A 22,628-nucleotide genomic window follows, 5' to 3' on the forward strand; every position below is an offset into this window, starting at 1 on the left:
TCTACAGTCTTCATGAGATCATCCCTGGCACTGGCCGGCGGTGACACGGCTGTGTGATAGGACATCGCTGTGCGGGCACATCCTGGGAATATTCCATCCTTAGCGTTGTGTAGGCTCGGATCCGTGGATCAGGGATGATGTGCAGCACTCCGGCTCTGTGCAGACGGACATTGTGCAATGAAGATCTCCATCAGAGTGTAACAGCCGTGTAGGTTGAATCCTAGAGGCGGTAACCCTATCCCCGGGGCTCTGCTAGTGTTTCATCAGAGCCCGGTATTGTCTGCACTGTAAATACTCAGATGACAATCGCTATACTGCAGAACCAGCATGCCAAGTCTTACCTGATATCTTTTGTAAGATATACTGACATAGGTTCACGTAAATATGGGGAAACTACTTTTGTTTTTTTCTTCTAAGAGTTTAGTGTGATATAGAGCTTTAGTATAGTGATATATATATATATGGCATATCTATAGGACATGTGAATAAGCCACCTCTGGCACCCACAACTATCCCCAGAATGGGTTTCGGAAACCTCTGTCCTATTGCCAAAGTGAATAAGGAGGTGGTTGTGGACGGTAACTTTGTCTCCCCGCTCCCTGACACCCTGAAGGAGACACTACACATGCATAGAGTTGTCCTAGGAGAGACTACAGTACTGCTCAGACACAGGCTAAAATGGCATCCAACAACAAACAGGTCCATAAGGTCCAGAACTTTATGATGACTTGTCCTAACCATAAGTTATTGATGATAAGTTTGCAACCATATGCACCCTATATACCACATTCACTTACAATATAGAAGCTCCTAGATATTAAAGGGGTTTTCCCACATGCTCCCATGGGGTCCCACGTGCATCTGTCGGATCCCTCATTGCTCCATCAGAGTAATGGAGAAGACAGCCGTGCATGAACGTTCTGCTCCATTAATCTCTATGGAGCCGACGCAGATCGGTGAGCTCAGCAATTTTCATCAGCTCCATAGAGATTAATGGAGCTGAACGGTTATGTGCGGCCGTCTGCTCCATTAGTCTGACCGACCGACGAGGGGACCCGCACTCATCAGCAACTCCTGTGGATAGGGCCTAACTTATGTTTGTGGAAAAACCCCTTTAACTATTTCCCACACTGTGCTCCTAAATAATAAAGCACTCTCACATCACAACTGACCACACTGTGCTCCTAAAAAGGGGGAAAAAAAAATCTCAGCTGATGACGCTGTGCTTCTTTAAAATATCATATATATTTCATAAAACACAACTGAACATGCTGTACTTCCACCTTATATACAGATGGGCTGTTCCCACCTTACATACGCGAAAGGTAGAATGGGTGGTAGGTGCATGTATAGGACGTGAGAATAGCCCTTTTTTTAGCTAATCCTCACTTTCCCGCTATTTAAAAAAAATCTTTAATACCCTAATATGTAAATTTTCTAGAGCGGCTACTGGGGCGTGGAGTAGCCAAACATGAGGCTACACGTCGCAGCTACTCCATGCCCCAGTAGCCTCTTTTCTCCTCCTACCCTGACATCTTCGGCGCGCTGCTACGGGGAGCCGGAGTTCTGCGCCTGCGCTGTAGCTCCGGCTTTGGAGCAGTGGCTGCATAGCTGCAGGCCGGCCGTTCTGCGCATGCGGAGAACGCCGGCTTCTCGGACGAGTGCGCGCAGCTACGAGGAGCTGTCATGGTAGGAGGAGAAAAGAGGCTACTGGGGCGTGGAGTAGCAAAGTGTAATCTCATGTCCGGCTACTCCACGCCCCAGTAGCTGCTCTAGAAAATTTACATATTAGGGTATTAAAGATTTTAAAAAGAAAGCGGAGATCTGAGGAAATCCTCACACCCCATACATGCACCTACCACCCGTTCTACCTTTATAGGAAGAATCGAGGTGGTAGTTTCCCTTTAAGTTAAATTTGTATGCAAGTCGAACCATACATATTATCATTGTAACCCCAGCCAAAAATTTTTGGGAGTCTGTGAGAATTGTATTTTAAAAATGTTGGATTGTCATAAGAACCAGGATTAACAATAAAGCTTCATTACAGACACCTGTGATACTGTTATAGCTGTTTATTGTAGTCTAGGGCTAAAGTACAATAAATTACAAACATTCAGAGGTCTGTTTGTAACTAGGGGTTGTCTGTAAGTCGGGTGTTCTTAAGTAGGGGACCACCTGTATCTTATATACTGCAACACCAAGGGTGTAGTGTCTCAAAATATAAATAAAGCTCTAAATAACCTGCATAGGCAGACAGTGATTTCAAAGTATATTCAGCACAGTGATGTAACAGTACATTGATAATACACACAGTGATGTCACAGTACAGGGATAATACACACAGTGATGTCACAGTACAGAGATAATACACACAGTGATGTAACAGTACATTGATAATACAAACAGTGATGTCACAGTACAGGGATAATACACACAGTGATGTCACAGTACAGGGATAATACACACAGTGATGTCACAGTACAGAGATAATACACACAGTGATGTCACAGCATATGTATAATACACAAAAGGATGTCACAGTACAGGGATAATACACACAGTGATGTCACAGTACAGGGATAATACACACAGTGATGTCACAGTACAGGGATAATACACACAGTGATGTCACAGTACAGAGATAATACACACAGTGATGTCACAGTACAGGGATAATACACACAGTGATGTCACAGTTCAGAGGTAATACACACAGTGATATCACAGTACAGGGATAATACACACAGTGATGTTAGAGTACAGAGATAATACACACAGTGATGTCACAGTACAGGGATAATACACACAGTGATGTCACAGTACATAGATAATACACACAGTGATGTCACAGTACAGAGATAACACACACAGTGATGTCACAGCATATGTATAATACACAAAAGGATGTCACAGTGCAGGGATAATACACACAGTGATGTCACAGCATATGTATAATACACAAAAGGATGTCACAGTACAGGGATAATACACACAGTGATGTCACAGTACAGAGATAATACACACAGTGATGTCACAGTACAGGGATAATACACACAGTGATGTCACAGTACAGGGATAATACACACAGTGATGTCACAGTACAGTCATAATACATACAGTGATGTCACAGTACAGAGATAATACACACAGTGATGTCACAGTACAGAGATAATACACACAGTGCTGTCACAGTACTGGGATAATACACACAGTGATGTCACAGTACAGAGATAATACACACAGTGCTGTCACAGTACAGAGATAATACACACAGTGATGTCACAGTACAGGGAAAATACACACAGTGATGTCACAGTACAGGGATAATGCACAGTGATGTCACAGTACAGGGATAATACACAGTGATGTCACAGTACAGGGATAATACACACAGTGATGTCACAGTACAGGGATAATACACACAGTGATGTCACAGTACAGGGATTATACACACAGTGATGTCACAGTACAGGGATAATACACACAGTGATGTCACAGTACAGGGGTAATACACACAGTGATGTCACAGTACAGGGATAATACACACAGTGATGTCACAGTACAGGGATAATACACAGTGATGTCACAGTACAGGGATTATACACACAGTGATGTCACATACAGGGATAATAAACAGAAATATGTTTTCAAAGGTGGAAAAGGGAGAACTTAATATGAATGAATGAACTCTTACTATATTATGATTTTAATTGTTTGGCTACAGCGGAAAAATAAAAATAAAAACCGCAATGAGAATAATAAAAACAAGCTCTCTCTACCACATCCTGGTATCTTGGCCCCTGTGATCACTATCATCTATTCCCGCTCTATAAGAGCTGCACTGACTCTAATACAAGGTCATGTGACCCCTCTGCCTGGCAGAGTAGCAGCCCGCAGCCTCCAATCACATCGTGTGACGTCACTTGTAGTATTAACCTGGCCGGGTAGCTCAGGGGAGGCGTGGTAACGATAGAGGGGGCGGGTCTAGGCTAGAACTACTTGTATGACAGGAGGCGTGGTGACACCGGTGGGGGCGGGTCCCAGCCGTAGCTTTTTGTAACGACTTGGGGCGTGTTAACATTAGAGGGGCGGGCGCAGGCGCTAGCTCTTGTTAGGCAGGTGGTGTATGACGTCAGAGGGGGCGCGGTCAGACGCAGACTTGTATGACAGTAGCTGCTGCGGCGCCGCTTTCCTCCTTGGTCTGTGCTGATGGCGGCTGCAGGAGAGGCGCGCAGGGTGCTGGTGTATGGGGGCCGGGGGGCTCTGGGCTCCAAGTGTGTGGAGTTCTTCAAGGCCAAGAACTGGGTGAGTGTGCGCTGTGTCTATTACTGTCATTTATAGCAGGACATGGCACATGTGGCAGTGACTTGTGTACTTGTCACTCACTGCCAGGATGTGTCCAGGCAATAACAATACACTAATGTAGCAGAGCTGAACTTAGTGCATTTATAGAAGGATATAGTGTAACCTGCACTTCTGGGGACAGTGGGGAGAGGCGGGGTGCCCCGGACAGTGGGGGGAGGCGGGGTGCCCCGGACAGTGGGGGGAGGCGGGGTGCCCCGGACAGTGGGGGGAGGCGGGGTGCCCCGGACAGTGGGGGGAGGCGGGGTGCCCCGGACAGTGGGGGGAGGCGGGGTGCCCCGGACAGTGGGGGGAGGCGGGGTGCCCCGGACAGTGGGGGGAGGCGGGGTGCCCCGGACAGTGGGGGGAGGCGGGGTGCCCCGGACGGTGGGGAGAGGCGGGGTTCCCCGGACAGGTGGGTGCGCCATACTGGGGGGAGCTGGGGTGCCCTGGACAGGGGAGAGGTGGGGTGCGCCATAATGGGGGGAGGTGGGGTGCGCCATAATGGGGGAGGTGGGGTGCCCTGGACAGGGGGGAGGTGGGGTGCCCTGGACAGGGGGGAGGTGGGGTGCCCTGGACAGGGGGGAGGTGGGGTGCACCATAATGGGGGGAGCTGGGGTGCCCTGGACAGTGGCGAGAGCTGGTGTGCACTGGAGCCTGGGTGTAGCAGAGAGGGGAGAGCTGGGCTGCACCACAGTGGGGACACCGGTGGGGAAATAGCTGAAGGGGACTGGTAGGAGAAGTGTTGGAGTGGGACAGGGAGCTTCTGTGCATCAGTGGGGGGGAGCTGGGGTGCAGTGGAGGTGGTTGAGCAGTGGTGCATCAGATGTGGCAGATGTGTGGCAGAGCTGATGTCCCACCATTTGGTAAAGCTCTGCTGCACCCTTTCACTACAACTGGTCTGTTTAATTTTCCGTTGCCTGTCCAGTGCCCGTCCGTACACCATGAATGATCCCTCCAGTTACAGCTGGCAGACTGCTCTTCCAGACTTACATTTTCTTATGATAATCTGTCTGCCTGCTATTTCCACAGTGGGTGGCATCCATAGACATATCGGAAAATGCAGACGCAAACGCCAACGTGGTTGTCAAACTGTCAGACTCGTTCACAGAGCAGTCAGAAGAGGTGAGTCGGCAACGGTCCATGTCTGCTCAGCACCAGGTTACTGGACCATGTAGCAGGAGATTGCTATATTATTGAGATGTTACAATGTAATGGAAGCGATTGTATCAGACCATCATACAGCAATTGCCAGAGGTGAAACCGTTACTAGATGTCATTACTGTGACTGCGCTCGTACATACAGTCCTGCCCCGAGGTCATGTAAGATGTGGATACGGTGTGACACTGTATGTACTCTTCTCCTTTTTGCTATATGGGGCATTAGTAGTCTGTCTGTCATATGAGATCATGTCCTTTGTAATGGCTCTTGTATTATGATCTTATCATAATTACACATCACATTGTGCCTAGGGGAAAAACGGAGAGATGAATTCAACATTGTATGTCCTGTCTGTCTGTCAATACAGGCGGTCCCCTACTTAAGAGCACCTGACTTACATACGACCCCTAGTTACAAACAGACCTCTGGATTTTGGTAATTTACTGTACTTTAGCCTTAGGCTACAATAAACAGCTGTAACAGTTATCACAGGTGTCTGTAATGAAGCTTTAGTGTTAATCCTGGTTCTTATGACAACCCAACATTTTTAAAATCCAATTGTCACAGAGACCTAAAAAGTTCTGGCTGGGATTACAATGAGTTCCGACTTACATACAAATTCAACTTAAGAACAAACCTACAGACCCTATCTTGTATGTAACCCGGGGACTGCCTGTACATGATTCTTCAGATTTATATTCTAGGCTTTGGAACATAAAACATTGTATAGAAATGGTCTAATAATTGTCAATGTGATCACCTCGTGCCATGTTAATGGGAATGCTAGTCTAAAATAATAAAAATTTGGGTTGATGTTTTTTGTCTTCCTAGTCCACAATATAAGTCAATTAAGATTTGTTTGCACCCTGATTCATATAAAGGCATCTAGATTACCTATACAATAGTATAGTACCTCTATCATATTTAATGCTATATATATATTATCTACTATGTGTATACCCAGTGTCTCAATTCTTCAACACTTCCTAGATCTGTTTGCAGTCAGTGAATATAGACCGTGCAGAAACCTTTAACCATTACTCCTTACAGCTATAACAATTGTATCCAGGCTAGGAATTTGGGATACTGCTTAGGAAAAATGTATCAGGATAGGAGAGAGGTTTCACAGGATTAAGAAGACAGAATACATATTGGAAAGTTTCAAAACGTTTTATTACACATTATAAAGACAACTCTTTTAAATATGTCCAATGTTGGGTATTTGCACATCATGCAGGGTGAGGAGGTCCATCTTCTCAGGACCACATTGTGTTTTAAGAGGCTTGTGATTTTGCATTGTCTCTTGTTTTGCGGCACCAGGATTCTGTTGCTTATCCCAGTATTGACATCAATTAGTAAATATTGAAATGAGGTGCGATGTCCCCTTTAAATTATATTATAATCATAGCATGAGAAAATCGATTTAATGCGCCGCACAGACATGTCTAACATCTGAGACCCGGATCTCTGTGCAGATAAGGTGCTGACAATAAATGTGACGCGACTGTAGTGACCTTGAATATATACTGCAAAAAGATGGTACAGCTTCATTTCTTCAGTCATATCAATGTATAACTTGTTGTTGTTTTGTCACAGCTAATATTTACTTGCAGTTAAAACAAAATTATGAATTGATTATTTATAGTATATCCTGAGGTTTCATATAAACCTTTCTACCTGAGATATGGAATAATACGGAATAATACAAGAGGAAACGGTGAATGCAGAGATTCTGAAACCTGAGTGAAGTTGGCCCCCCCACCTTGTTCAAATCAAACAAAATTGGTGTCAAACGTTTGTGCTACGTTTGTGCTGGTTTGTGCAGCAGAAATTTTTGTTTGTGCCGCTATCGTTTTCGAGATTTTAATGAAAGTTTCCAGAGGTCATCAGAGGTCAACCAGCCCCCCCACATTGCCCAAATCAAACAAAACTGGTGCCGAACAATTCTGCTACATTTGTGCTGGTTTGTGCTGCGCAAATTTTTGTTTGTGCTGCTTTTGTTTTGAATATATGAACAAAAAATGAAAGTTCAAAAGTTCAAGCAGCCCCCCCACATTAAAGGAATCAAACAAAACTGGTGTCAAACATTAGTGCTACGTTTGTGCTGGTTTGTGCAGCAAAAATTTTTGTGCCACTATCATTTTTAAGGTATGTTCAGGTGTTTGAGGTGTTTAGGATGAACTGGTAAAAAACAAACCTAGTGACACTTCCCTGGTTTGATCACCAGGGGGAGCTAGCAAACACATTGTACTTTGGAAGAAATGAACTCTGATGACCTCTGCAAAAAAGTATGAATATATTAAAAATGATAGCGGCACAAACGAAAATTTTTGCTGCACAAACGTAGCACTAACGTTTGACACCAGTTTTGTTTGATTCCGTTAATGTGGGGGGGCTGCTTGAACTTTTGAACTTTAATTTTTTGTTCATAAATTCAAAACAAAAGCAGCACAAACAAAAATTTGCGCAGCACAAACCAGCACAAACGTAGCAGAATTATTTGGAACCAGTTTTGTTTGATTTGGGCAATGTGGGGGGGCTGGTTGACCTCTGATGACCTCTGGAAACTTTCATTAAAATCTTAAAAATTATAGCGGCACAAATGAAAATTTCTGCTGCACAAACGTTTGACACCAATTTTGTTTGATTTGAACAAGGTGGGGGGGCCAGCTTCACTTAGGTGATTCTAAAAGCTAATATTTATGTAATAAACTCTCTCATCGTTTTCTTTTGTATTATTCCATATCTTTGGTAGAAAGATTTATATGAATCCATCTCAAGCTATTGAATACTTCCTTCCTTTTTTGAAAAATTTTTGCATTTTTATTTTGTTTTAACTGTAGATAATTATGAGCGGTGATGTAACATGTTCACAATCTCTGCGCTCACTGTTTCTTCTTGCTGTCTCCTGATCCAGGTCACCTCAGCAGTGGACCAGCTCCTCAGTGGGCAGAAGGTGGACGCAATCTTATGTGTAGCTGGAGGCTGGGCGGGAGGATCTGCGAAAGCAAAATGTAAGTGAAGGGAGATTTGGTGTATGGGTTCTCGTACAACATCTGTAATTTCTGGTTTTATGTTCTATATAAAGCTCCAAATTCTGTGCTGATTCTGTTTTGTGCTTGATTACAAAAACCTTATCTCGTATATCCATCTGCAAAGAGTTTGTATGTTCTCTCTGTGTTTGCGTGGGTTTCCTCTGGGTCCTCCAGTTTCCTCCCACACTCCAAAACATACTAGTAGGTTGATTAGATTGTGAGCCCAAGGGGGCAGGGACTGATTTGGCAAACTCTGTGCAGCGCTGCGTAATCCGTGTGTGCTATATAATTAAAGAATTATTATTATTATCAATTCCCCTGTCCATTGACACATTGGCCAATATTTGTTAATATTTGTTGCACTTAAAAGAACGTGCAAACAGCTTGCACATGTATTTATAAAGTGTCCGTGCCAGATTTTGTGTCCTCGCTGCAATGTGTTCGACAAGACAGAAAAAATGGGACGCGTTAATGCTTAGTCGGGCCGTGTGCCACATTTATTACTGATGAGTGCCACAATTCTGCAGAATGAACAGTGCACCAAAAAAAGAGGGTGATACTTCCCGATCAGCGCAGGGGGCGTCAGATTCATGAATCTGATCAATCTGGCGCCCTCTACACACTCCACAGGCAAACTGCACATAGTACAGGCTGCACTAGTTTGATAAATATGGGCCAATGTGCTTAATTCTTGGATTCTTCATGAATTTTGGTCATGCATCAGGATCTAGTAGTGACTGGTTCGCATGTTATTCTGGCATTATCCCTCTCAGTAGTCCATCAGTCTAATCCTTACACAGGATAATGTTACATAATTTTCTTCACTGTTTAGGATTTTCTAGCAGGTTCCTGGGGTCCTGTGTAACGTTAAAGGGACCAAAACTGTTTTCTTACAATGAGAACGTTTGATAATATTCTCCCGTTCATAGTGAGTCAGCCGTTTTCACCACATGTGCGCCTGGCATCAATTACTATAATGCTTTTCATAAGATCCATATGTAAACTGTTTGTGTCGTAGCTTATTACGTACTTGAAACCACAAGTTTTTTGGTGGTTAAAAAAAATAAAAACTTTTGGGATCAGAGCATGACTTATAGTGTATCTCGTATTATATCAGCCTTCCAGGGATGATGATGAAAACTGATGATATATCACTTACTATAATTGTATTATTTGTGTAGTGTGGCCGCAGTGCATCAGATCAGACTGTATATTATTGATACATGAGGATTCTCCTGTCCTTCTAGATCTGCTCTGTGTGTTTTATAGATCTGTGTTCTTACTGGTTAATAATTTGTTAACAGGAGGAGATAACCGATCCTGGTGTTTATCTGCATTTGCTCTATTGATCCGTTCTACCAAAGTGAAATGAGAATTCAATTTTTTTTTATGACTGTAGAATACAGGGGTCTCCCAATCTCTAACTTAAGCAACTGAAGCTAGTTTATAGAAGCTCATTCATCCTTCTCAGGTGCGCCTTATAATCCGGAGCGCCTTATATATGAACCTAATTTCAGCAGCCATTTATTGATGGTGCGCCTTATACTCCGGTGCGCCTTATAGTCTGAAAAATACTGTAGTCCCCCTCCTTCCGTGCCATTGGAAAATGAAGACCCAATGTTAGAGGGAGTTTAGGAACCACCTAGAGCTTAGGAAGGACCCCCCCACAGTGAATGTTCCCTGGGACCCTATAGAAATGCTAGAAACAAGGGTCTGGGCCGTGATGTCAGCACAGACTTTCAACTGCAAGCAGAAAGAAATAAATGTTGCCTCTTAGCCTCCAAATGACTCCAACTTTGGTGTCTGTATATGTGGCCCCTGTTACGGGCGCAGTATAAGGCATTGTGATTGGCGTGCATGCGCGGTGCTATTTATCATACCGTATACAGCTACAACCTGCAGCAGGATGTGGATATCAGATTGTATTCCTGTTCCATGGACACTGTATGAAATGTGGGTCTTTTCATGTGGGTTTTTTTAAATTTTTTTGCTTTTTTTTCTGCTGTTAACCCTATTTTCTTGATTTCTTTTCAGCCTTCTATAAGAATTGTGACCTGATGTGGAAACAGAGCGTGTGGACATCCACCATCTCCAGTCACCTCGCTACCAAGCACCTGAAGGAGGGCGGCCTGCTCACCTTATCCGGGGCGAATGCCGCACTGTCCGCTACTCCAGGTAAGGACAAGAGGGTTCATGGAATTAGAGCTGGAAAATCCATATATTTTATAAGTATTTATATATCATATTTACTTTTATCAGATGTTACCTGCAACTAGCTACTACTTTGTCTATGGACTCTATAGGTCTCTGCTATAACTTCTCTTATGTCTATAGATTGAGTAAGAAACCTTGTGGACGTGTCCTGGTCCTGAGTAAAGAGACCTTTGTCTCCTGACACGTGTCGCCCTTTGCCCTTGACTTGTGTAATAGTCTCTCTGTTTCTGATCCCAGATCTGACATAGTTATGGGGAACAATTAGTAAGACTATACTGGGGGGAGGGGAGGAGACATTACATTGTCCCAACCATAACTGCGCCTGTTTGTAATGTAAGTAATAAGTTCCCTGGTGACCACATGCGGGGCTGGGTCCCTCAGGAATGTCTGTGATGTGTCCATGGGACATGTGTATTTCATTTTGGAGCAGACAATGTGTATTACAGATGGATTGGGCAATCTCCTCCGCAGGATTGGGAGTTCTCATTATAACAAATTGCAGGAAGACAGAAGAACTAATGTCTTCTGGACAATTCAGTATTTCATATAAGAAGTCTAGTAGTCCTGCACCCCTGAGCTACTTTTACATGGAAGCTATGAAGCTGGTTCTTTATGTACACAGCTCCTCTGCGGACCTATGTGTATCAGGTTGATACATCTGTAGAAACCCTGTATGTAGTCTAGTCCGCTAGTCACATCATCCTATCCTGCTGACCTAGTTTTGGGCACTGTGAAGGCAACGGTAGCCAGAGAAGTCTATTGTTAAAGGGGTTGTCCAGTATATAAAATTGCTATTTAAAAGCGATCTGCTGTTGGCCAGTAACATAATAAAATGTTATGTTCTTCTCCTCCACTGTTCCTGTGTCTCCACTACTGGTCCCCACTGCACTGCACTGCACTGCACTTCCTGGCTGTCTCCACTCAACCAATCACAATCTGAGGTCGGTCACCAATCCGACAAATGATTGGATAAGCATCCAGGTAGTGTTTAATGGACAACCTCTAAAAAATGACTCTTCTCTAGATGAAAGAAAATGGTCTTGAATTTTACTTCTAGTTTGCACATGCATGTTTTCTGAAAGAAAGCTGATTTGCATAACTCTATCCCACAGTGCATTGCTTCTAAAATTCTATACCTGATTTTTTTTTTTTTTTAATACTGTATTGAATTTTTCACAAAATACAAATAGTCATAGAAAATATTACACATATTTTACAAATATCAATGCCACAGCAAAATGCTGTTACATATACAGGCGGTCCCCTACTTAAGGACACTCGACTTACAGACGACCCCTAGTTAAAGAAAGACCCCTCTGCCCACTGTGACCTCTGGTGACCTCTCTGGATGTTACTAAAATAAACAGTTCCGACTTACATACAAATTCGACTTAAGAAAAAACCTGTAGAACCTATCTTGTAACCCGTGGACTGTCTGTTCTATAATTTATATTTCCTCCATTTGCCTCCCCGCCGTTCCACCCTCCACCCCTTCTCAGCTGAGGTTTAAAAAATTTAAATATACTTGATTTAGATATCTAGAACAACCAGTACACCCCCACTTACATACACATCTGACAACCTCCTAGTTGTATTTGCACCCAGAAATAGTTTGTGTGTTTGAGATGGAAAGTTGTACCGAGATTATCCTTTTAACGGAGGCTGCCATCTCCTCCAAGTGTCACTGCCGGCATGTTGTAGAGAAATGCACTGGAATTTCCAGCAAACTTTTATTATTTCTATACATGATGCCATTTCTGAGATATTCCCAGTTTAATCTGTATGCTAATGAGGCACCTGGTGCACCCAAGATGTGTCCTCTGCACCCTCAGCGCTGCTATTCCAGCCTAAATCATTTCTTTCTCCTCCCATTGTCACCCCAGGGTTCTCACAAGACCATTACCATGGTTATCTGATGGAGGGTGGAGGTCCAGGCAGGAACATCGGTGCTCCGGTTGCTGATCAAAGCTACACATAGCAGATCTGACCATCTCTCACCATAAACATAATCTAAAGATAATTGATACCAATATCATTCATTCATTCATTTTTTTCCCCCCATGTTGCTGCGCCTTGTGTTCCATATTTGTCAAGTGTCTGCGCCACAATTTAGCTTCTTTTAGGGCATTCAAACTTTTTTTTTTCATATTTTGGTGCTCAATTTAGTCGCACCTTTTGAATCCCAACACTTCTAGTTTTTCGACACTTTTTTTGGCGCATAATTAGACCAGCCAAAAGCAAGTCTACCAAATTCAATATCGCTATAATGAATGTGGAGTCGTTTCATACACTTCTAGGTTGTGTGCCAATTTATCCACTGGCGCAAGCTAAAATCCCGGCCTAATAAACCACAAAACTTGTGCGCAAAAAAAACCCGACACTGCAACAAAAAAAAGTGACCTCCATTGTATCTTGTGTAGGGATGATCGCCTATGGTATGGCGAAAGCCACCATACATCAGCTGTGCCAGAGCCTGGGCGGGGAGAAGAGTGGCCTGCCTGCCGATTCTGCCGCTGTCGCCATCCTGCCGTAAGTCGCTTACTCTCTGGTATTGATTTTCTGTGAATGTCAGATTGAATATGTTGCTGTTTACTTGTAGTCTCTGCTCGCTGTCTGTAGACTCTGGTGTATTGATTGTAGGACCTTACAGGCGCTCAGAGACGTGAAGATGGTGAACCTGACTGTACATCTAAAGTTATCATTATGTTCATAGACAGATCATATCCTCGTAATGCATGTAATAACCCTACACGGCACGATGCCTGGATGCTTGGAGTCTCCTCTCCTGACACGTCTGATGATAAATACTTGTATTCTTTATTTTCTTATAACACTGTGTTGTATGTATTCAATGTTTTTCCTCCACTTCATTGACAAATACTATTTATTTCCTCCTCTGTACATGGTGTGGTATTGTCTGTAGTGATTGGACAGTATTGTGTAATTTTGGGAACGCCCAGTTGTCGGTTTATTCCCAAACCTCTTAGAGGAAGCGCACAGAGCAGTTCTAAGTAGGAATGGTCCAAATAGATGCATACATAAAGCTCAAACGTGAATACTATTATCTATATTTGCAATATTTTTTAGTCTTGCATAAGAACTTGTCCCGTGTTCCTTTTCTCTTCTCGCCTGCATAGTGTACAGCAATGTATATGTAGTACATAGGCTACTTGTAGAAACGAAATCTACCATCATGATAAACCACTTACTCATAGATCCAGGCACTGTGACTGTGGTAATCTTCTTATATTTGTCGTCCATGGCCTCCTTCAAATTATGCTAAAGATTCTGAAGGGCCCTGGAAGCATTACCAGAGCTCATCAGTGTTGCAGATTCACAGGCTGTTACAATGAGCAGAACATGTCCCCCCCCCCCTCTCCTGCAGGGGTAAGGGAGCTGAGGGGCTTGATCTTAATGGTAGATTACATTTAATACTAATACGGCAGTCCCTGGATTATGTACAAGATAGGTGTGTTTTTTTATTTGTTTATTATTAAGCTGAATTTGTATGTAAGTCAGAACAGGTATATTTCATAATTGTAGCTCCAAACAAGAGAAAATTTTTTTTGTCCCTGTGGCAATTGGATTTTGAAATTTTTTTTTTTACTATCATGGGACTTCACTTACATCACTTAGGCTGCATTCACACTGTATGGGGGGGGGGGGGGGGGGGGGGGCGTATGTACGGCCGCTAGCTTGCGGCCAAACCTTCGTCCCCCATAGACAGCAATGGCCGCACGGAGCGATAAGAGAGTTCAGTGCACAGGGGTGGGGTCACCCCTCCTCTCCATCGCGGCGGACATCTTTTTATTAAATGTTCCAGTCACAAAAGTCAATGGGGGTGATTTATCAGAAGTGTCTGAGAGCAGGACTGTTCTAGTAGCTAATGACAACCAATCAGAGCTCAGCTTTCATTTTCCCACAGCTGTTTATAAAACAAAAGCTGAGCTCTAATTGGTTGCCATGAGATACTAGAACAGTATTACCTCAGACACTTCTGATAAATCTCCCCATTGTGTTTTTATTGCTATTTTATATGATGCATCGACACAAAGTATTTGAAGTGTAAAGAGCTGTTGTAAATTTTTACAAATAGACACTGAAATTACTTGTATTCGGCTCCTCAATACTTTGCAGCTAACATTACCACCAAAGGTGGTCCTACAGTCTGTTGGGGGGCGGATGTCTCTACCGGTTTTGCACATAAAGATGCTAGGATTTTTGCTTTGTGAGAGCCTGTATCCCATAACATTTGTTCGTGGGAAAACCCCTTTAATGATGTAATCCGTTGCTAGGATCAGAGGTGGCGCCGCCCTGTTGTTGGCAATAGGCATTTCAGTGCAGTGATCTCAATAGGACAAACCATTCTGAGTTGGACTGAAGGGTTAATATTACCAAGTCTCCATCTGATTGTGTGTTTTTAATAATCCTTATCTCTTCCCTGACAGCGTAACCTTGGATACGCCAGCGAACCGAGCCTCCATGCCCGATGCAGACTTCACATCCTGGACACCGCTAGAATTTATCGCTGAGTGAGTACACGGATATCAATATACTTTCCTCGGCTTCTGTTGTGTCTATTAGGGCTTTCGTCTCGTTACGAAATTATCAGAGGTGTCATTGGTGATTGTTGCAAAATAAATAAATATCATCCAAAAATATTCTACATCTGAAAAAAACATTTCTGAAAATATTTTCGTATGGAAAATTGTATTTGAAAACAAAACCATCATGACCGCCACCACATGTATACAGCTGGAGTATACGGGCCTTACCACTGGGTCCTGGGATCTTTTGGTAGATAAACTCTTTAGATGCCCTGATCAATACTAAACATGGCATCTTAGTGGTTAGAGAGGCTTGGGGAGCCCTCGCTGATCAAAACACATTTTTCATATTTTAAAGAATTAAAATAAAATAACCATTGTGGTTTGATATTTTACAATAGCGACTTTTTCTCTTTTTCTAGTTCACTTTGTATCAACAAAAGCTGAATTATTTCTCGAATTCTTAACATAGTTTATACTGGGTTTGATACTATTGTGATACCTTACTGTGGAACAGGAGCATTGCCCTTATCTTCACCAATAGTTCTGCTATTCTCTATAATGGGATATTCCAAAAGTGTTAATTTAACATACAGTACTTGCAGGGCTGGATTATAGGGAGGGCACCTGTGGTGCGAGACCCGGGGCCCCCACCAGTAAGAAGGAGGCGGGGCCTCCACCATCCTACCTGTCCCATTACTGCCCAACAATTAGCAGTATCAATGGTATTTTGTGGTCATCTATATTGATGGATTCCTATCCAGTGTGAATGAAGAGGGCAGGGCCTCAGATAAAGGGACCTTTGCAAAAGGAGAACGGCACCCTGCAACTGGAGCAGAGGAAAGAGGATTCTGCAGGAGTAGGAGGTGCAGGTGTCTGTGTGTATTCCATTTGTCTCACTAAAAAAACCTATGCACTTAACCTATGCACTTAAATTTAAGGGGTCGGCCACCTTCCGGATAAGCTTTTGACTATGGTCACAAATGACAGGGGCCTGTAGGGGGGTGCCACAGCAGCAGAGGGGTCTGGTGGGGGGGGGGCTGTTGGGGGGAGCCGCAGCGGCGGAGGGGGGGGGCTCTTGGCGGGTGCTGCAGCGGCGGAGGGCATGTTGGCGGGTGCCGCAGCAGCTGAGGGGGGGGGGCCTGTTGGCGAGTGCCGCAGCAGCCGAGGGGGCGTGGCCTGGTGGCAGGGTCTGCAGCAGCCGAGGGGGCGTGGCCTGGTGGCAGGGTCTGCAGCAGCCGAGGGGGGGGTGGCCTGGTGGCAGGGTCTGCAGCAGCCGAGGGGGGGGGGGGTGGCCTGGTGGCAGGGTCTGCAGCAGCCGAGGGGGGGGGTGGCCTGGTGGCAGGGTCTGCAGCAGCCGAGGGGGGGGGGGGGGTGGTGGCCTGGTGGCAGGGTCTGCAGCAGCCGAGGGGGGGGGGGTGGCCTGGTGGCAGGGTCTGCAGCAGCCGGAGGGGCCTGGTGGCAGGGTCTGCAGCAGCCGGAGGGGCCTGGTGGCAGGGTCTGCAGCAGCTGGAGGGGCCTGGTGGCAGGGTCTGCAGCAGCCGGAGGGGCCTGGTGGCAGGGTCTGCAGCAGCCGGAGGGGCCTGGTGGCAGGGTCTGCAGCAGCCGGAGGGGCCTGGTGGCAGGGTCTGCAGCAGCCGGAGGGGCCTGGTGGCAGGGTCTGCAGCAGCCGGAGGGGCCTGGTGGCAGGGTCTGCAGCAGCCGGAGGGGCCTGGTGGCAGGGTCTGCAGCAGCCGGAGGGGCCTGGTGGCAGGGTCTGCAGCAGCCGGAGGGGCCTGGTGGCAGGGTCTGCAGCAGCCGGAGGGGCCTGGTGGCAGGGTCTGCAGCAGCCGGAGGGGCCTGGTGGCAGGGTCTGCAGCAGCCGGAGGGGCCTGGTGGCAGGGTCTGCAGCAGCCGGAGGGGCCTGGTGGCAGGGTCTGCAGCAGCCGGAGGGGCCTGGTGGCAGGGTCTGCAGCAGCCGGAGGGGCCTGGTGGCAGGGTCTGCAGCAGCCGGAGGGGCCTGGTGGCAGGGTCTGCAGCAGCCGGAGGGGCCTGGTGGCAGGGTCTGCAGCAGCCGGAGGGGCCTGGTGGCAGGGTCTGCAGCAGCCGATTTTGGGCAGAGCCTCCTCTATTTTTTTGAAGTAGGTGATATCTCAGTATGTTTTTTCTCTGTGTAATATCTGTACAATGTGGGTACAAAATGGGCCAATACATCTGCCCCGATATGTCTAGTTGAATCCGATTCCCTCCTGCTAATGATTTTATTTTGTTTTTATTGTTGTAGGACATTTTTTAACTGGATATCTGGGAATAACAGACCCAAGTCTGGAAGCCTCATCCAGGTGGTCACCGAAAAGGGGAAAACTCAGCTGGTCCCAGCTCAGCTCTAGGAGCGGACCGTCTGGTCAAGGAGATCTGAAAACTGCCCATAGTAATACGGTTCAGTCTTGTTCCTTCCTCTGTTCCTTTAAGTGCAGTTACAATCCTTATCCTTCATCCATTTGTAAGAAAAGGCTGAATGTGGAGCAATGACTGTAGCACAGAGAAAGATTATAATAGCATGTTGTGAAGGTTACACCCGTCACTTATCTGTAGAAGTGCACAGGCCTTTTCTTTGAATGACTTCATCATAGTTTCCCATCACTATACATGGAACCCGTCAGCAGTCCTGTATACTTGGCTGTCACCCACACTACCGGATACTCTAGATGCAATGAGAGGATTTTCCCAGCTCTGACTTCTCTCTGGAGGGACATCTTTCCTTTATATAGTGTCTTATAATACATTAGTCTAAGTACAGATCTTCTATGTTGTATTAATATGTCACCTATTCCTTTAAACCTATACGCTAATATTCCTGAATTTTGTCTGTAATACAGAATATATCCCATAAGTGCAATTATAGCTTTTGTTTCCTGACATTTGGTAAAGTTTTGGTAAGAGAAAACCGCTGTTTATAGACTTCCAATAAATTGCTATATAAAGGTTGCTGATCTATCACATGACTCCTTTATATTGCACCACTGTGAGCTTTAATGGTTGATGTGAATATAAAAACTTTCAGTTTTTATTAATAAAATGAGAACCGGGAAGGAATGTTATTTCTAATCCGCTCAAAGAGCTTCAATTCCTGTGCTTGTTCAGATCCAAAGTTATTTTAAAAAGTGACGGTTATTGTTGTCTTACAGGGAACCTGTCACCAGGGACCTCATTTTCACTAAAGACAGGTTGCAGAAGGCCATTATACCTGGAGTGCAAATCTGCCTTTCTACTTTCTCTAAGCATTTGCATTCCAATATAATTGTGTATTTCCATTTCGTCCCCCATGACGGCCCCCCGGTGGTTGCTTCCCCTTCCTCTGTAGGGACAGGAAATTGAGAGTATTAAAAGGCCCTCCCCCAACCTCCCACCAGTGTTTTCCTGTCCCTACAGGGGATAGGGTTGAGAGTAAATCCTCTCTCTCTCCTCCAGGGGGTGGGGGGGGGGGTATGGATGTCGTACCTCTCGGGGTGCTTGTCCTCCCCAGCACTCCCTCGTCCGAGCTCTGGGCTCCACTTGGGGTCTCCAGTGCTGGGCTGCCATTTGTGATCCGCCTATTCGCGCGATGCCCCACTTCCGGTGACCGGAAGGGACGTCGCGGAGACCTCGGCGCAGGAAGTGAGGCAGCCTGGGAGACAGGCGGCCACTGATGACGTCAGACGCCGGAAGGTGAATATTTAGAGGCGTGCAGTGTAGTTTCACTTCTGCTGAGGTCTCCATGGAGCTGGACAACATGGCGGATGTGGCTGAGACGCGATCCCTAACCCTGGGTTCCGTGAGTAAACGCTTTGGAATATGTGGGAATTATTTCCCTGTCTATTGCCATTATTTTGGGGTCTCTTATAGGGGTCTTTACTGATAAAAGCCTTAAGGGATACCCTAAGAATTGAGGATAAAGTAGAAGAAAAATCCATGGTAGATGAACTATTCGGTATTTCCAGTTATCGAAAATTTAAGGGGTCTTGTGATAGATGAGTGGAGAGAACCAGAGAGACGGTTAATTGTCCCTAAAGACTTTAAAAATCGCTTACTGTTTGACCCAGAAGAGACAAAATTGTGGGAGAATGTACCCAAAGTAGACATTCCTATTACCAAAGTTGTAAAAAAGACGGATTTACCGTTTGAGGATTCCACACAACTTAAAGATGCTATGGATAGGAAATCGGATTGTCTACTTAAAAAAAACTTTGGGAGTCTTCTATGACTACAATCAAAACAAATATTGCGGCAACCTCAGTATCCCGTACCCTCCTATTTTGGTTAGGGGGTTTAGAAGACCATCTCAGGGAAGGCACCCCTAGAGAAGAAATTTTAGATTCATTACCTTTACTTAAATCTGCTACTGCCTTTTTAGCTGATGCCTCAGCTGAATCTATTCGTTTTGCCTCAAGGGATGCCGCCCTCTCAAATGCCACCAGAAGGGCCCTCTGGTTGAAACAATGGTCGGGGGACATTCGTTCTAAAGCAAAACTTTGCAGCCTTCCCTTTTCAGGTGAATTCTTGTTTGGATCTGAGCTAGATGAAATTCTTGACAAAGCTGCGGATAAGAAGAAAGGTTTTCCTGAACCTAGACCTACACCAAAAAAGCAGTTTTTTCGTGGCTTTAGAGCAAACAAAGACCAACCAAAGAATAAGGGGAGATCTTCCTGGAGACAAAGCTTCTGGAATAGTTCCAGGGGAGGAAAAAACAAGCCCTTCCTGTTCAGTTCCTCAAACAAACCAGAAAAGAAGCAATGACGCCAGGGTGGGGGGAAGGTTGAAGGACTTTCTCCCCCAGTGGAAGAACATAACGAACAACAGGTGGGTGACTTCCATTATCCAAGATGGTTACCGTATAGAATTTATGTCTTCTCCTCATCGTTTTTTTTCTGTCCAGGCAATCCTCAGGAAGTCTGACACTCCATCTCTGGGAACAAGTGTCTACCCTGCAGAAACGAAGTGGTTCGTCCAGTCCCCCCAGAAGAAAAAGGTACGGGTCATTACTCCCCCCTTTTCCTAATAAAGAAGCCAAATGGGTCTTACAGGTTAATTATAGATTTAAAATTTCTGAACAAATGGGTGACATATATCAAGTTCAAGATGGAGTCTATAAAATCTACTACTCCCTTAACAAACCACAATGCATTTTTGTGTACTCTGGATCTCAGAGACGCATACTATCATATTCCCATTCATGCGGATTCCCAAAAGTTTTTGCGTTTTGCAGTGCTTTCTCCCTCAGGAGAAGAATCCCATTTTCAATTTACAGCTTTACCATTTGGTCTTTCTTCAGCTCCCCGAGTCTTTACCAAAGTTATGGCGGAAGTGGTCAAATACCTAAGGACCGAAGAAGTCCTAGTGGTCCCATACCTGGACGATTTCTTACTTGTGGGAGACTCGGTAAGCCATCTAGAAAAACAGAAGAAGGTGACAATAGAAGTTCTTCGGGAATTGGGCTCGATTATAAATTTGGAAAAATCCGATCTGACTCCCAGTCCTATAAAAGAATTTTTGGGAGTATCCTTAAATTCATTAACCCAGACTTCTTATCTTCCACAGGAGAAAGTAGACAGATTACTTCTGAAAATCAAGGACTTCCAGAAGAGGAAACACATCTCGATACGAGCAGCGATGAGTCTTCTGGGGTCCATGACCTCCTGCATTCAATGTGTAGCCTGGTGCCAGTTCCATACAAGACCTCTCCAGTCCTGGATCCTGTCGAAATGGGACAAAGACTACCATCACCTGAATTTACGACTGGAAATTCCTCCAGCAGTAAAAAAATCCTTAAACTGGTGGAAGGATCTCGATCACCTTCAAAAAGGTGTGAACTGGGTTCTCTGGCCAATAATCCAGATCCAGACAGATGCCAGCACCTCAGGTTGGGGAGCTCTTCTTCCAGGGAAGTACGTTCAGGGCCTCTGGTCCCATTCAATGACTCGTGCATCCTCAAACGAAAGGGCGCTGAAAGCCGTCCTAAAAACCCTGAAAGCTTGTACCAAGGATCTAAAAGGGAAGCACCTAAAAATCTTCTCCGACAATACAACTACGGTTGCATATTTAAAGAGACAGGGCGGAACAAGGTCAAAAAAACTTCAGACCATTTCCCAGGAACTATTTTCTTGGGCAGAAGAGAATGCTCTTTCACTTTCAGCAGTCCATCTGAAAGGCTCAGAGAACGAGGTAGCGGACTACCTCAGCAGGACACCTATTCTCCCTCACGAATGGAGCCTGAAAACCGAAATCTTCCAGGAGATTGTCCTCAGATGGGGAAACCCTGCCATCGATCTCTTTGCATCCAGGACAAATTCAAAAGTCAAGAAATTCTATTCCCTAAATCCAAAGGAAGTTCCTTGGGGTCTGGATGCCTTCTCCCAGCCTTGGGATCAGGATCTCCTCTACGCATTCCCTCCAGTTCCTCTGATCAACAGAGTTCTCCAGAAATTAGTATCCAGTCCGGCCAAGCTGATTCTAGTTGTTCTGTTTTGGCCAAAGAAAAGCTGCTTTCCGCTTCTACAAAAGCTGGCTCTAGACTTTCCTTTCATCCTTCCCAAGATTCCAGACCTCTTGCACCAGGGACCAGTCTTACACCAGAACCCAGGGTTCCTGAATCTATCAGCCTGGATCCTGAAAGCGCCTTCCTGAACACAAAAGGACTCTCCTTTAAGGTAATAAAGACTTTGAGGAATAGTAGGAAGCCTGTGACCCATGCTATTTATCTTAAGATATGGAAAAAATTTTGTGCCTGGTGTAAAGATCATCCTAACCAAGATTCTCCCAATATTCTCCAGGTTCTTGATTTCCTGCAGGAGGGTTTCGACAAAGGTTTACGGCCTAGTACCCTGAAAGTCCAGATGTCAGCTTTAAGCGCATATTTTGATACAGCACTTGCGGAACACAGGTGGGTAAAGAGATTCTTTCAGGCCTGTACCCGCTTAAGACCTACTGTAAAGGAATCTTCCCCTCAGTGGGACCTTTCCTTGATCTTAGATGCATTAACCTCAGATCCCTTTGAACCCAATGAGTCAAATAATTTACGTTTTTTTAACGCTTAAAACAGCGTTTTTAGTTGCCATCACATCCGCTAGAAGGATAGGGGAGCTCCAGGCCTTGTCGATTTGTGAACCTTACCTGTCAGTTTCTGAGGATAGAATTACTCTCAGACTTGATAGAAATTTCCAATACGTCCCCCATGACGGCCCACTTGGAGGATGCCCCTTGACCTCTGTAGGGACAGGAAGCAGAGAGGTTAAAAGCCTCCCACCCGCATCCTCCCGCCAGTGTCTTCCTGTCCCTACAGGGGATAGGTCAGAGAGGCTCCTCTCCTCCTAA

General features: G+C 45.1%; 2 protein-coding genes across 2 annotated transcripts; both read left to right on the forward strand.

Moving 5' to 3' along the window:
• Nucleotides 1-4,113: 4,113 nt before the first annotated feature.
• Nucleotides 4,114-18,266, forward strand: QDPR (quinoid dihydropteridine reductase). Its single transcript, XM_072126040.1, has 7 exons — nt 4,114-4,305; nt 5,374-5,466; nt 8,421-8,517; nt 10,573-10,713; nt 13,173-13,281; nt 15,201-15,284; nt 17,563-18,266. Exons 1-7 carry the CDS (start codon nt 4,210-4,212, stop codon nt 17,666-17,668), a joined length of 726 nt encoding a protein of 241 aa, XP_071982141.1. The 5' UTR covers nt 4,114-4,209; the 3' UTR covers nt 17,669-18,266.
• Nucleotides 18,267-19,836: 1,570 nt separating this feature from the next.
• Nucleotides 19,837-22,351, forward strand: LOC140126434 (uncharacterized). Its single transcript, XM_072145945.1, has 4 exons — nt 19,837-20,117; nt 20,194-20,286; nt 20,590-21,964; nt 22,088-22,351. The coding sequence occupies exons 1-4, from the start codon at nt 19,837-19,839 to the stop codon at nt 22,349-22,351; spliced, it is 2,013 nt and encodes a 670-aa protein (XP_072002046.1).
• The last annotated feature ends 277 nt before the right edge of the window (nt 22,352-22,628 follow it).

The sequence above is a fragment of the Engystomops pustulosus genome, chromosome 1 (genome assembly GCF_040894005.1).
Source record: "Engystomops pustulosus chromosome 1, aEngPut4.maternal, whole genome shotgun sequence".
Taxonomy (NCBI): Eukaryota; Metazoa; Chordata; class Amphibia; order Anura; family Leptodactylidae; genus Engystomops; species Engystomops pustulosus.

Bases quoted from the DNA above. Each gene is read 5' to 3' on its own strand.
- LOC140126434 (XM_072145945.1), top strand. From the start codon at position 19,837: ATGAAATTCTTGACAAAGCTGCGGATAAGAAGAAAGGTTTTCCTGAAC. The intron at 20,287-20,589 runs GTACGGGTCATT...GTCTTTCTTCAG, and splicing joins AGTCCCCCCAGAAGAAAAAG to CTCCCCGAGTCTTTACCAAA. The intron at 21,965-22,087 runs GTAATAAAGACT...AATATTCTCCAG, and splicing joins CAAAAGGACTCTCCTTTAAG to GTTCTTGATTTCCTGCAGGA.
- QDPR (XM_072126040.1), top strand. From the start codon at position 4,210: ATGGCGGCTGCAGGAGAGGCGCGCAGGGTGCTGGTGTATGGGGGCCGG. The intron at 4,306-5,373 runs GTGAGTGTGCGC...CTATTTCCACAG, and splicing joins TCTTCAAGGCCAAGAACTGG to TGGGTGGCATCCATAGACAT. The intron at 10,714-13,172 runs GTAAGGACAAGA...TATCTTGTGTAG, and splicing joins CGCACTGTCCGCTACTCCAG to GGATGATCGCCTATGGTATG.